This window comes from Corvus moneduloides, chromosome 7 (assembly GCF_009650955.1).
Source record: "Corvus moneduloides isolate bCorMon1 chromosome 7, bCorMon1.pri, whole genome shotgun sequence".
Classification (NCBI taxonomy): Eukaryota; Metazoa; Chordata; class Aves; order Passeriformes; family Corvidae; genus Corvus; species Corvus moneduloides.
Window position 1 is genome coordinate 22,670,386 of NC_045482.1, and position 15,803 is coordinate 22,686,188.

Below are 15,803 nucleotides of genomic sequence, written 5' to 3' on the forward strand. Positions count from 1 at the left end.
CTCTTTGGTGCAGAGCCAGAATTTTACTGCTTAGCTTTTCTGCTTGTTTAGAATTTTTTAGTTTCTGTGGGGTGGTTGAGAGGTTTTCTTTTTTTGTGTGTGTGGGGTGGGTTTTGGTTTGTTTTTTTGCTAGGGCTTTGGCAGGGGGGTGAGGGGGTGTTTTTGGTTTTTTGGTTCGGTTCTTTTTTAGGGTTTTTTTTGTCAGTTTGTTTTGTTATTTGATTGTTTCTAACTAAGCAGAACTTCAAACAAAAATAATCTCTAGCTTATCAGGACACTCAGAGAATATTATTATCAGAAATAAACGTTTACTACTCAATATTAACATGTATTCATGATAGAAAATTATTTACATATATCACCTAGTTGCAACTTGCAATAGTCAGACTTCCTGCAATGGTCCCAGTATAACCATTGCATGAAATGGCTGCTTAAGTGTAATCTTCCCTGGGTCAGTGTTTCTGCTATCTTTACCCCATTTAATCTACAAATTCCTTGAGAGACATTACACAAAGGGGTAGGTATGCTGTATTACTGCATTTAATATTCCTTATCAAGCATAAGGACAATCTGGACTAGATAACCTTTAAATGTCTCTTCCAACACAAACCATTCTATGATTCTATGACAATGTTATGGTTAGCAAAAAGCCATAAGATCAGGGACACAAAACAAATCCTCAGTAACACTGTACATCTTTTTGAAAAGAACTATTATTTTTCACAGCCTCAATGTACTGTAAATAAAAAGAAAATCCAGAAAATACAAAGGTCAGTTTCATTCCAGAATAAAACCAGGACTAACCTGTTATCTATTCCAATCAGCATTACAGAAGGTATTGGGATTTAGAACTGAGAGCCTCAAGGCAGATGACAAGTCAGCACCTGTAATTCTGTCTGCCTTCAGAAGTCTTGCTCTAATGTAGATTTTTAATTACCTTATTCTAGACACAGTTCTGCCAAGAAGAAGGTTTGCCCTCAGCAGGTTCTGCCTAAGCTCACCCTAAAGTACACTTTGTGAAGCAAAGCAGTTAAAGATATCTTCTCAATATGCAGAAGAATGTAATGGGTTCTATATGCCTATAGGTTCTCTGCTGTGAAGATCTGGTTCTCTGGATACAAGCAGGTGAACTGGGAGACTCAGTGGCAATATGCAGGGAAGTCAGTTGTTTGCAACAGTTGAAAAAAACAATCAATCAACCAACACTCACCAGCCCCCCAAACCACACCACTATAACACAAAAACATTTCAAACTTCCCAGAAAAACTTGAAGAGGACTCTTCTACACAGCAGGAGGAAAACAGAAACCCTTGTTCAAAGGTGGTAGATAGTGGCACTGCAACTTAATATTCAAGTGCATGGGATTTCAGAAAGAAGATACAATTTCCAAGAGAAATAAATTACATCAATCACTATAAGGCAGCTGTTTCGTGCTTGAAGAAAGGAACATTACAAGTGAATAGATGCAATGCAAAATGCACAAAGATGTCTCTTCTTTAGTCTTTCTTCCCCAAGCTCTTTCTCGTTATGGCTACACTCATTTCCTTGTCCAAGCTCCTTTGTCTCTTCTGGGGAAAGTCGAAAGTCAGCTGGACTGCACTGTCAATTAAACTGAGGAGAGAGAACCTAATTGCCTAATTATTAGAAATACTGAAGATTAAGATCTGAGGCCAAGAAGAGGCAGCTAAAAATGTTCTCTAGAGTAAAACAGCAGATCAGAGGAAACTGTAATGCTCAGACACAATCCACTAGTATTTTAGTTTCAGTTTTATGTTTGTGATCAATACATAAGACGTGTCTATAGTCCAGCCATCCTACTTTAAGACAGCCTTTATAACACAAATTACACACAGGGTTTAAGTAAAATTATATGACTGCTCTAAACCAACTCTAGCAGGTTTCTCTCTCTCTCTCTCTCTCTCCCATCAGCCCCTTAGGAGATAAATCACATTACAATGACTCAACTGTACTACAAATGTATGAGAACTACACTCTGCCTTTGCAATCCCCAGCAACTTTCAAACAAGCCTAACACGACCCATGGAGTTACTGTCTCCAGCGAAATCAGACCCAGGCCACACCTGTACCCTAAATTTGATATGAAGCTTTTGTTGAACAGACCTGTACTAAAGCACTAATCAATGCAGTAAAACATTCATCCCAGACAATGAAAGTAAAACAACACAGTTTACTATCTCTAAGGTGGTTTTTTTCTCCTTAAAACAAAATCATATATTTTGTATATAAAAACTGATGCTGAGACTTTCTACAGAAGATAATGCAGGCAATTAAGTCTTCTGAACTTTCTATGGGATTTCATGTTAGATGTTTTTAATGGATAAAAAATGTTTGTCACTGAGAAAATTTTTTTATTCCTTAAGTGCGTTGACAGCTTCCAGGGAAAAAAAGTAAAACTGGAATAACCCACCCAAACTGTACACCATCTCATCTACTGGGAGTTACACTGGAGTTCTAGAAATAGTAACATTCTTCATACTTGAGAACTTTGCTGGAAAATGTCTCAGAAGCAATGGCACAGAAATGATGCACAATTTTCAGAGCTATAATTCAGATTTATTCCCCTGGCAAAATAGTCTCAAAAGGCGTATTTGAAGCTTCAAATACATATGAGAAGCAGACAACAGTGCATCACCACAATTCAAACCCCACAAAGCATATATACCCAGGAGACACAGAAAGGAGAAAGTCATACAGCTAAACAGATACTGAGATAACAGAACACTCTACAGCTTTACAAAGAAAAAGGCACTTCATTAAAGACAACACATTTGCACCCTTCAAATTAAAACACAACCTGTTTCAAGAATCAATGAACCAAAATAATCTTCAGTAAGATGTTAAGGTGTTGCAGTTTTTCCTGGTTGGGTTGTTGGTGTGATTTTGGTTTTTTGGGGTTTTTTTTGGAGAGGAGGGATGGGAGTTGTCTGGGTTTGTTTTGGGCTTAAGGTTTTTTTGTTGTTGGTGGATGCTTCTGTTTACATATGGAAGATGTAAGATGCAAGAAAAAGTCATATACTTTGAATGACAAATCAGCTTAATGAAGTAACTCAAGGAAATTTGCATCTAGTCGTTAATTGGGAATGATCTACACTGAGTCTGATCCTCCACTGTCTGCCAGACCATCAACTCCTCTTTGGAAGCCTTTTTTTGCATGCAAAAGAGTGCACTGTGCTGTCCTCCAACAACCACCCCGACCACATCAGCACATGAAACAGAACTTTAGATCAGCAGCAGGTCTCCCAAGTTCCCATGGTGCCAGAAATTTACTAAATAGCATAAGCATGTTCTGAAAAAACCAAGATCCTATGAGAGGAAAAAGGTTCCACAGCATCAAGCAGTGCAGTATTTGAAACCTCCTAATCAAAGTGACAGTTTTCAAGTGCCATTTACAATGCCCTAATCTGGAAACATCCCAGCTAACCCATCTGATCAACTATTTCACAGATGGAAGCACTTGATGGCTAATTGGCAAGTCCATGATTCAAATAAAATAGCTATCTGCACTTCTTTTTCTATATTCCAAATCAAGGTGTAAACACTCCTTATAAGCCACAGGTCAGTTCTCTGTCTCCCCCCCCTTCCCATTGGAATTTTCCCCCTTCCCCTCTGTCATCAAATATGTTAATTCAAAAATACAGAATCAGTTTTATTTTTCATCTATTGTACTAGAACAGTTGTCTGCACTAACAGAGCAGTGTAAATGAATATTTTCAAAAATCTATCAAGCAATAAAAATTACTTCAACAGCCTCTTTTAAAAGTGTCAGTATTTCACTGCTCCCTATCACATCTGGATTCAGAAAAACAGACAGCATGTGCTAGTATGGACAAGAACTTAACTTGAATTACTGTTCTGAAAGTGTTGAGGAGAGAAAGCTTGTCTACAAATGCACTTAATTTGCTCATACCCTTTGCAGTGGGATTACCTAATAGAGGCATATGTGGAACTGATTTCACCAGCAAACAATAGTTCAGCATACAAAATGAAGATGAGTGTTGCTCCAAATTCCCGCCTGCTACATAAGCAGGATGCTTTTACGTACCCCACAAACCTGTTCATTTGTCTGCAGCAAATGTACAATGCAAACCGAAGTACTAAACCACTAGTGAAATTCTGTGGTAGGCAGTATTCCAGGGGGACAAACAGGGAGAGACAGAAAAGAATGAATCAGGAAAGAGAAGTTAAGTAGAAAAATGCAACATGTCGAGGGGCAGAAGGAAAAAGACAGGAGACCATATAAGTAAAGAAAAACAAGTGCATTGCCAAAATCTTAATTCCCTTGAACTACAGGAGGGAAACTGAAGTAATAAGATTTTCTTTGAGACATCACAACACTTTGAATCTTTTACATCTTTTCTAAAAGGCTTCATTCATTCATTCATTCATCTTATGCATTTATCACAAGAGCATAAATTCAAGACAAAACAAACTTATGGACCAGGTCTACAACACCAGTCGTGTAAGACATAAACAATTTCTGCATGAAGCAGTGTTCCAAAGAAGGTCATACTTTTGGCATCAAGTTCAAAACTAAACACAGGTACCTTGCCATAAAAAGAACACAGTTAATGACCAAGTGCACTGTCAGGAAATACTGTGAATGGCTTATGTGATGCCAAAAGCTGTAAGATTCTCCTCCCTTCTCCTCTCTTGTCCACCTCCTCCTCCCCTTTGTTCACCTATGATTAAAAGAGAAGAAATGCCTCAAGAAAAGCCACAAGTCACTGGAGGGAAAGTTTATTGTTGAAGTATCAGTTTAAGATTACTTCCTTAAAGATCTGTTTATTAGCCATTTGAAGACAGGCTTAGGGTAGATGGGATTTAGCACTGACCTCCACTGGACAACTGAAGGCCAATCAGCCACTCAATAGCATCCTGAAGGAGCAAGAAGTAAGGAAAGAGAACCACAAATTCAGTGACAGCAGCTATCAAGTGTAATACACTACACCAAAAGACCTGAAAAGCATATTGCAAACACATTAATTTAAAGTTCATTTGGGACAACAGATCTGAGTTTGGAAAACCAAGAAAACCTAAATGAGACAATAATCAGAAGAGGTAATTTTGCCAAGGGGAAAGAGTCAAGTAACTGCTGCTGAAGAAGCTAAAGCAAGTCACTGAGAAAGAATGCCTCGGCAGAGATGAAACGGGAACTGTGCTGACCAAGCATCCGCCGGTACTTTAACATCAGTTACAAAGCAAATCAAACCAAATGGACTCTTAGCAAACTTTAATGGAGAGGACGTGCAGTCCTCTTGCAAAGCAGACCCCAAGCTACACAAAAAAGAAATCTCCAAACTATGTGATAAAATTACTTTAAAAATGCCCCTTTTTCTACCAGACTATATACACAGATGATTCTTATGCTGGCAAGAATGACTCAGTCAGATGTTTTTACTACATTCAACCTTTAGAACAACTGTGACACAGCAATAAGAAGAACAAAAAGCTTTGTACTGCTGTTTAAAACACCCTAGTGCAAACAAATGGTAATAACTTTGCTTTCTAGCAGTACAAAATATATCCAAGAAATACCTTCCTCCTCTCTTCTATCTCAAAGACATCTGATTCACTCTGGATTATCTCTCAATTTTTATCAATTGATACTCAGGATATAAGTGACCTTTGAAGGTCCATTGAAACACAGTATTTTAAGGACGTAAAAATATTCTATTTGAAAAGCCTTCCTGCTGATTCAATAAACCAAAAGACTACAAATTCAGTCAAGACATCCAGTGCAAGCAGCAGCTTGAGTAAAGAGCAATTCAATTTTATGCGCTTTTTTTTAATCCAACACATACTCATCAACTCATTTAAGAGACAATTCCATATTTAAACATACACAGAGCAGCTTTGCAGGCCAAAGCTACCAGAGGAGTTCAGTGAGCTTCCTCTGAATGTTATGTTCTATTGTCTGCCACAGTTTTTTAGCAAGCCTTAAGATGAAAAATTCAGAAAACAGCAGAGAGTTAACCGTAAATGTGAAAAACAGCTTTGATATGCGTCAAGTTCAGAGAGGACTAAGAAGTGAAAGCTTGAGAGATTAGACTGCACAGATGTTAAAAAAATGAAGAGTCATGAAGCAGGCTGGCAGCTCAGAGGAACAAGAGAAATAACTGTTTAAGAAAGTGAAACTAAAAATAACTGAGGGCGGCTTGAAGATTCACTAAGAGAACGTGAATAGAATTTTAGCTATAAAAAGGGGAAAAAAAATTATGCACCAAAAGTTACAGCTTATTTGGCAAAACTATCTAGAGTCTGTAGATCAGCCTAGAATATTTCACCAAATGCTTCAGTATTATACTCCTGTAGTTATACTGGACACAAACACACTACACACAACCAAAAGAAGCTTTGGGTTTAGCAATTTCAAACATCCCAGAAACAACCCCTGCCTACACATCATGAAGCCTAAGACATACAGAACTGATTACTCCGGAAGAACAAGAGTCTGGATTCCCGATTTAGAAAGAGCCCAGGAGGCAGATGAGGAAACAGAGAAAGGCCAGCTATTGCAGCCAACCAAGACTACAAAGGAAATTACGCTGGGGCTCATTCCTGAAGGAAAGAATTCTTTCTACAGACCTCAAACAAAGAAGTTCCTAATTATTTTTTCCCCTGTATCCAGAGTAATCAGCACAATGTAATAAGATCAGCTTGATTTTATTTTTGAAGACTGCTGGCAATGCCAGGTGATCAAGGAAAAAAGCACTAGGACTTGCTGTAAAGGTAGGAGAAGCCACACGATGTGAATAGGTCTCTCACTGGAACAAGACAGCTGCCAGGGAGACCTTTTAGCTGTGAGTAGTTAGAGAAGTGAGGACAATCAACAGGAGGAAACACAATAAAACACACATACAGGTAGCTACAACTACCCATACGTGATAAATCCAATTCAAATTACCTCTTGAAATTTACCTATACTTCAGTATCTTATAATGCCCCATTCACAATGTGATCCAAGAACCGAAAGATGTAATTTATGACAGAGCAGTGGATGTGCTTGGCCATTTAGAATACCCTTCATGTTCTGAAATTCTGTATTACTTGCAACTGGTTTTTAAAAAAATGTGTTTCCAATGCTTTTCAATTCAAACTTTAAAATGCTCAGACACAAAAAGAAAGGTCTATAAACATTCTGTAAACTTAGTGCCAACACAGGTATTCGTATTTACAAAAAAAAAAGGTCAGGCTGTAACAAAGATTTGCATACACATATAGAATCTCTTGAGTCAAAGATTACTATGAACTCTGCTTTTTGGTGCTGTTTTAAAATACAACAGAAGGCATGTTCCAGAATTCATTAATTTTAAAGAAAAGATTGACAAGCTATATACTAACCTGTCCCAGCCCAGGCATACCTCCTCCCAGTCGCAGAAGTCTATCCATATTTCTAGAAAAACAGAAACAAAGGAAAAATGTTCCCAAACTCAAAATGTTTACTAAATTGCTATCTATATAATTCACCTTCAGTCACTCAGTATGTCAAAAATATTGGTGGTAATTACAACACAACATCAGACTTCCTGTTAATTAACACCACATATTAATTCAAGAAGCTGTCTTCCATGCTAATTAACAGACTTTGTTTTATTGCTTTGGTTTTGGGTTATCCCCATTTCTGAAGATGAACACTCTTGTCAAACTTCTCAAAACTTTCCCATCATTCAATTAATTGGGGGATTTTTGTTGCTTATGATCAGTACCTACAGCCAGAAAGTTCCTAAAACTTATTAGATATACAATCGAATTTACTTCAGTTTGCTCAGAAATCATCAATAAAAATGTTAAAGTAAGGATTTTAGCATCCTCATTAGTAAGTTCCGCGCTAATTAACTTACAGCTTGTCAGTTATCATCAAAACTACATGTGAAAGACACTAAGCAGATTATGGATCTCTGAATTAGCATCAAAAGCTTTTTTTTAATGAACTCATTATACTAAAAGAAATACTGTAAAGTAAACATTTAATGTGTATATAGTTAGAAGACTAGTGACAGTACAGTCATTTAATACATTTCCAGTGTTGCATGTGCCATTGCTTTAGTGCAAGATTATTCCAATCAATGAAATGTCTTACCTTAGAAAAAAAGCCAATAAAAAACAACCCCATCAGTTTTTATGTCTTGTAACTTTCAAAGGGGTGATCCCCAGGAATAAAGGCTGTTAAGGTGCCCAACCAAAAAAATTACACTGATATTTCTTTCTCTAGTTTCTTTACTTTCTATTGTTGAAAAGACATCGACAATTTCATGGTGGATACCTAAGTACAGGTTCTGCCCCAGCTTTAACAGAACTTTACCCCATGCTTACTTGGCTTTTTCAACTTCTTAGCTCTATACAACAGAACTTAAGGATAAAATTTAAAAAAGCCTACTGAATATTTATTTTTGAACATCTGTTTTCAGCAAATCAAGCAATTTCCAAGGCTTACAGAAATCAGAAAATTTTACTGGCTTATTTTATTTGTGAAATAGAAGATACAAAGTACAGCATCGAAAATTATGGTCTTAACTGGACAAGTTTTAACACAACACAACAAAGCCTGTTTAGGTGATATAAAAGCAATTGAGAACACAAAGTATGATTTCCAAAACACATTCATTCTCCAAGTGGATGTTACATTACACATAAGAGAATTATATACATGATTTCAGATTACATTAATAACACTAATTCAATAGTCTTCTTTTGAAAGTAATTATGCAAAAGAACTTGAAAAACGTATTTGTTTTGTATATGAAAAAATCTTCATGTTGAAGATGAACATCACCATCATTTTCATCATTTCTTCTGAAATTTGCTAGAATTTTTACTGGCTAAAGACTAACAAACTTTATTTCAGTATAAGTTTAAAACAAATAGTTTAAGCTTCTAAACACACAGAGAAGCAGCATTTTACTTCCTACTTTAATGACTTCATAAGCTATCCAAGGTACATCGATCAGAAATACTTGCTTTACTTGCTAATTTCACTTTCCCAGTTTAATGAACTATCAGGCTGTTAGTTTAATATGATTCACTGCCTTGATTTTGTAGAACCTGCAAACCCAACAAGTGCAGCCTCACCTAGCAGTAAGTATTTTCTTAAAGCTCCACTGGCGCCATATAAATTAAAAAGGAGTTTATTAAGGCGTCAATGGTTATGCTTCACTTTTTCAGTAAGTTCACTGAAACCAAGCTTCTTTATTAGAGGTAAAAGCTGCACACAGTGTATATGCTTTTCAATTCTGAACTACAATAAATTCCAAATCAAGTTGGAGGATTGCCTTGGAAAGGTTAAGTTGCTGTTTAAAGATATTATGTAAGCATATGTTAAATGGCTTCAATAAAACAGTCACAATGTTACCACAAATTAACGCCAACTACAGTTCATTTTACCCCTCTGTGGTAGATACTCCTCCATTGAAACCCACAATGATTCATCTTCCATGACACTAAAGAGGGCTGAAGAGTAACTGAGAAGTAGATTTAAGCTACTAAAACGATTATTTTAATCCATCATGGTTGTTCATTTATTTTAAGAAACTTTTAGTCTCTACAACTGGTAACCCTAAAACTGGTAGTTCTGACAACTACAGCAACTTCCATAAGCTGATGAGGTACATTATCTACATACATTTAAGAAATAGTATTGAATAACAAATCCTATAACACAAGTGAAAAATAATAGACAGTACTAATTAATATTTTATTTACACTTTTTTTGCCGTTTCTAACCCAATAGAATAGTACATCATTTATAGAACCATACTTTGCCATATTAAAGTTGGATTAGACTAATGTGTTAAACAAATTGATTATTTGTCAGCATAACTTTACAACAAACTCTCACTGTCTTACAGAACTGGAGGGATGTAACATTTCCCACCTAACTGTCACAGACTAGTCACTGAACTGAGATATTTAGATTTTCAAGACAGCAGCACAGACAGAAAATCTCCAAAACCCAGTTCTAGACGCACTGCAAATTATTTCACTAGCTCCATGACTTGACTCTGGTTAGAGTTGTGGCAACTAATGCTTTACTTGCCTATTTGTAACTGAGTATGTTTTAGTAAGCCATAGATTATATGGACCTAAACATAACTGTTTACTCAGATGTATAAACATCTGAAGAATTTGGGTCAGTGAACCAAATCAGAACAAATTTTAATTTTTGTTAATCCACTGTATCTAAATATTATTTCAGCTATAGACTCCATTTCTGAAACAATGCTTTTGTAAAACTTAAAACAGCTTAAGCAAAATTTTTAGACATTAATGAAGGTAACTTTAGCCTTTACAAATAAAGCAACTATGCATTTCTAACCTGGTGCTCAGCAAGAGGTGCTCACAGAACAAACTCAGCAGCAGCTCCCCACTTTTTGACTGTAAAGATGAAACCAGTAGATCTCTTTCCTGTAGAAAGAAACAGAAACGAGAAGGGCAGAAACCCAGTAAAATTTAGAAACACATGCAAAAAGATACATTACACTGATAAGCTACAAAAGGACAAGGCACCACTGAAGAATAACCCAAATAAAGTCTACTGGTTTTTTCTTTTCCTTTTACCATACAATCCCTTGAAGTGGTACATGCCATGTCTTGCTCAAATATCCATAATACTGCAAGACGCTTCCAATTTTCTCAAAATTACATGTAAAAATACTTTAATAATTAATTTAAGCAATTTAAAGCTAATTGATCATTTAAACTGCTGTTAGAAACTAAAACCACAGTCTTTTTTTACTAAGCTCTTGTTGTAGCTAAGATCCCCTAAGCACCAAGGGTAAGAGCAGTCTGCAGATACAGAAAGCTTTCCTGTTTATTTCTGCAAGAGCAATTGGTGTGACTGGAAAAGTCACAAAGACCTTTAGGTTTGCCTGAATTCAGGTTGAGAAAGAATGCTTCACATTCAATTTAGGAGTTAAAATTCATGTTATCCTCCTCCCTGAGAACACTGCCCATTAACTGCATCCACTCATTCATTTGTAGAGCAGTGTTTTAAAACAGATCTGTGAAATGATCTGTGGCCGTGATTTGATAGACGTTTTTTTCAATGTCAGTATTAACATAAGGAGCAATGAGGAAGCTGCTGCTGCTCACCAACTTGATGCTGCTTTCTCAGTACTGCCAGGACAGCCATTTGTGCAGCCCTGCAGCAAACTGAGAGGCTATCAAAAACGCTGGGTTTAACCCTGTTCACTTCTCTGAGAGGCTTCACGCTGCATCCCAGAAATAGTTGTCTTGCCATAACAGAAAAAGAGGTCTTGGAAGAGCTGACTGCTTCTAACACTAATACAGTTCCAGAAGACATTTCTGTCAAATCATTCTTTAAGCTAAAGCTGCCCAAAGAATGTCTGTGGGTTTTGGGGGGTGGTTTTGTGTTTCTGTTTGGGTGGAGGGCTTTTGTTTTGCTTTTTAGTAACTGAGGTAATTTAACAGAGACCCTTCTGAACCTTAACTCAAAGTAGTACAAGAGCAAAGGAAGATGTGTTCACCTTCCCAGAAAGCTGGAAAAAAAGAACAAGTCAGCGTTTCTCAGTGCTGACAGGCTGGGGTGGAAATCACTAACAAGTCAAATGGAAAGTTACTATCCTTCTGCCAGCTTTGCAGAAGGCAATGATCCAGGAGAGACCATGAGAGCCAGGAGCCCAGGCTACAACAGAACTGCAACCACTTCATCAACTGGGCTTGAGTTACAACCCAATTCACCTTTAGCCACCTGACCACCCAGTGGTCTTGCATTCCCTTCTCCACTTACTATAAGGATATGAAAGAAACAAATCTCCATGAGCTTGGTCTGTTCCCCAGGGAGGCACACACGGTAACCTACAGCTGAGAATCTTACCTCTGTTACAAAGTGCAAAAAGCTGGGTTTGATTACCAACTTACCTGTTGGGTTTTTCCCTATATTTGCACACACACACTCACATTATATATACATATATATATATGTATATAATAAAAGCCAGAAAAGCAAACAAACAATTCACAGTAAATCTCACCTCTTTTCCTTCCAAAGTTGGCAAAAGTTATTTTGATACTGTTTCCTTCTGTCTGCAAGGAAGAATTAACAGTCTCTGTTTAAAGCAAAACTTTAAGGAAGTAAATGTATCAAATAGTTCCATATCAGAAAAATGCAAGACAGTTATCATAATAAACTTGCATTTTGGTGCATTGCAGGATTTAGATGACATGTACTTATCATTGAAATCAATATGGTCACTAATGGCTTAAGACAAAAAGAATTAAATAGCTTCTCTGCTTATGTATGTCTATGATTGGAAACACCGTAACTAAAAAAATCTTGGTCATAGGATGGTATTTAAAAATCTAAACTTCCATTACTGCAATTTTCTTTTTAACTGTCCTTGCTTCAAAAGGGAAAAATCAGTGGATATTAATAACGCAGTGAAAGTATATACAGAGCATCTCAAAACTGATCTGAAAACAGAAAATTTAAAACCCATGTCTAACATTTGCTCCTAATACTACTGGTTAGGTAACTGTAATAATTGGGAAGAACTGCCCATTTGGAGGGCTCTGGTTCACTATTCAGCTGTTCATTGGTATTTTCAAGTCACTTAAATTCTGACTTTTAATAATGAAAACATTTTTCCTCAGGTAACACAGGGATAAAATTATATAAAAGGATTATGCACAAATGTGTGTACATGTATAGGTATAAACCAACAGCTACTGTGCTTATACTTGGCATGCTTCAGCATGTATTTTGAAATCAACTTGAAACAGTCTTAAATTACTGCATCTCTTTGCATGAGACACATGAGTTTCACACTACAGTGCACTATTTTTATCTAGCATTAACACTCCATGATGTGATCCCTCAATGAAAGAGGGTTCTCCTGGTTTGGCAACTTTTGAGTTAGTAAAGAAATAAGTATCAAAATCAGCTTCGACATACATAGAAAACAATGTCTACTAAACTGCCCTATTAGTGGAGAGAGTATCAGGCTACACGCAGGTGACAGCAATTTACTTTGCAATTTGTACACTGAGTGACTGGATGCAAATCATATCATCTTCAGTAACTCAGTTTCTCCACCTGAGACTACATAACAAGATTTGTACAAGCACTTCCAGATCTCCTGTTGAGGAGTTACACATAGCAGATGATCAACAATTTTATTAACAGCAACTAAAGAAGTGGCTTAAGGTTTTTGGTGCAACTGCAACCATTTCAGCTTCACTAGGGACGATAAACAGCTACAGAGGTAAACCAGCTGAGAAACTGCACATTGCAGAAAAACATCATTTCACCAAGCAAAGAACAAAAACTCGCTGCAGTTAAAGTCATCAAACCTGAACAGAGAGTTCACACATAAAAAGGTTAAGGGGGTTGAGGGGGTGGGTGTGGAGCTAGTCTATTTTCCTATATATTTTGTATGAAAAGAAGAAAAAAATATAGATGTTACCATCAATTCTAAGTAATCTGTTCATTAAAGCTAGAGTTTAATCATGTCATGCATGATTGCAGTCTCAGCAGTGCAAGTCCAGAGCTACATGACTCTTGCTTCCAAAATATGCTCAGTTCTGTAAACCCAGACCCTGTTTCTGGATCACACGAACCTGAATCTGAATAGACCCCAACTGGACTAGGAGGTTTGCAGGTCAGCTTCCCAAATGCTGCTTTCTGACTTCCAAAAGTACATCAGACCTAATTCTACTACATTCATTGCTGAGCTGGAGTTACTTCAGTAACACAGATTCAAACAGACTTCTTTAAAGCTACTGAAGTACACTCACAAAAAACTTACGGATAAGCAAAGGCTCATTAACAAGCTGCACCACCACAGAAACGGATAGAATTTATTTTAATTTTATGCAATATATAAACTAATGGTCTTCTCTGAAATCTGCAGAAAGGCAGGTAAACACACAACTATTGTTGAACTATTCTGTAGTCCAGCAAGTACTTATCACACCAGTTCTCTATTGTTCAAGGTGTCCTTAACACCTGCCATCTCCCATCATCCTAGATATTACAAGGTAGTTGTAGGTACTATTAGTTTATACGCAATAATTCTTGTCAGGAGTGAATCACTTACAAGAAAGTTGACAAACTAATTTATATACTGGTATTAGTTAATATTAATTTTAAAGTATTCTCTAACGTATAACGTTCTAAATCATAGTTTTCAAATTAATATCACTGAAATGGTATGTTACAATAAATGATGGAACACAACATTTTCCATTAAGCTACAGGCTAAATCCTGTTGCTCAAAGTCACACTAAGTGATTCAGAAGCAATCCACATGCAAGTCAATTTCTAAATTTCTTCACAAACAGATATTTTTCACTGTCTCAATAAGGTCACAAACAGTTTCTGTTCCACAGAATCTTCTTCCAAGGTTACTCCCTACCCGAGGCATACAGGACACCTTGGACTCCCAGGGCCGACAGCTTTAAGATGAATACAAATCTGTCACACTTTTCAGCTTGCCTAGTACCATTTCAGTTATATATAGCTTTGAGATACATTTACATAAAACTTCTTTTTAAAAAGTGGATCTCAATCCCTGCTGGTTTTCTGTTTTTCCACAGTATACCGAAAACAACTGTAGCTTTAAGACATGACGCCAGCACACAACCAGATTTGTCAACTGTTTACAAGTATCCAACTACACGACACAAATGTGTTAAAAAAACAATACTTAAGTCAGCTGCATATTAGAAATAGCGCTGTTAATTTCTGATCATCGCTCCTTTTCTATTTAATTCTGCTTCCTTCCCCTTCAGGTATCCCAGCCAGCGCTTTGCCCTCACTTCCTCCCGTCCCCCTCTAACTTCAGCTGCACTGCCCGGGATCGTGGCAATGCAGCACTCCGGGAGCAGCAGCGCTGCCGTCCGTGAGGTGCCTCTAATGGGGCACAGAGCGCTGGTGCTTCCCGCAGCACGAACCCGCGCCCGGCGCTGCCGAACTACGACGGCCGCTGCGGGCCGGGGCGGAGGCGGCCGGGCCCTGGGGCCCGTGCGGCGCCGAGGCCCGTCCGGCTCCAGCGGCTGAGCACCCCTCCGCCGCTCCCCGGCCCGTTCAGACCTGCCCCCGCGCCGCCGCTGCCCTGAAATGCCCGGACTTCCCCCGCGGAAAGCCCACGGGGCCCAGCGCGCTCCCCACCCGGGCCGGTGCCGCCCGCCAGACCCGCCCCGTCCCGGTCCCGTCCGCGGCCCTGCCCAGCGCTCGGGCCGACTCCCCGGGCCGCGCTCCCGCCGCCGCGGAGAGGCCGCCGCGGGGTCCCTCAACACCCCGGCGCGGAGGCGGCCGGGCCCTCACCTGGGCCGGAGCCGCCCGGGCCGCGGTGAATCAGCCGGATCTCATTCAAACCGAGCCCTTCCCGGTTCACAGGGCACCCGGCAGCGGCTTCCGGCCCCGCGGCCGGCGGGGAGGAGCTTCTGAGAGCGGAGACCTCCGGAGGGAGGCAGGCTCCGAGTGGAACAGGCCGAAGGGAAACGGCTTAAACTGCTCTGCTGTAAAGTGCTGTGGGTTAACTTTGTCCCTTTGCAGCCGAATGTCACCAGTGCTGCAACAACGACACGATAGGATGGCAGAAGAACCAACAAATGAGTCATCAAATCAATAAAAGAATGATTACTGTAATAGGAACAGCACCACGTACTCCTCTCAAAAACGGTACTACAGAAAATACAAGGATATAGACAAGAGAAGAGAAGAGAAATATGAGTGGCCATATGTATAAAACCGGCACAAGCAGAAATGGAAACAGTGAGAATTTTGGCCAAACAGAGATAATAGGGAGATAATCACATAAAAG

The 15,803-nt window shown here is 38.6% G+C and overlaps 1 protein-coding gene across 2 annotated transcripts in view; it reads right to left on the reverse strand.

Annotated features, from left to right (window-relative positions):
- Positions 1-15,404, reverse strand: part of PSMD14 (proteasome 26S subunit, non-ATPase 14) — a 46,644-nt gene extending 31,240 nt beyond the window's left edge. Inside the window, exons 1-4 of one of the 2 annotated variants that reach the window (XM_032114525.1) lie at positions 15,305-15,404; positions 12,012-12,063; positions 10,334-10,422; positions 7,363-7,414 (exon numbers count right to left, since the gene is read on the reverse strand). In XM_032114525.1, the coding sequence (XP_031970416.1) occupies positions 7,363-7,410 (48 nt within the window). In that variant the 5' untranslated portion in view covers positions 7,411-7,414; positions 10,334-10,422; positions 12,012-12,063; positions 15,305-15,404. The remainder of the gene's footprint in view (positions 1-7,362; positions 7,415-10,333; positions 10,423-12,011; positions 12,064-15,304) is intronic. The other variant, XM_032114526.1, reaches the window with a different exon arrangement.
- Between the last annotated feature and the right edge of the window lie 399 nt (positions 15,405-15,803).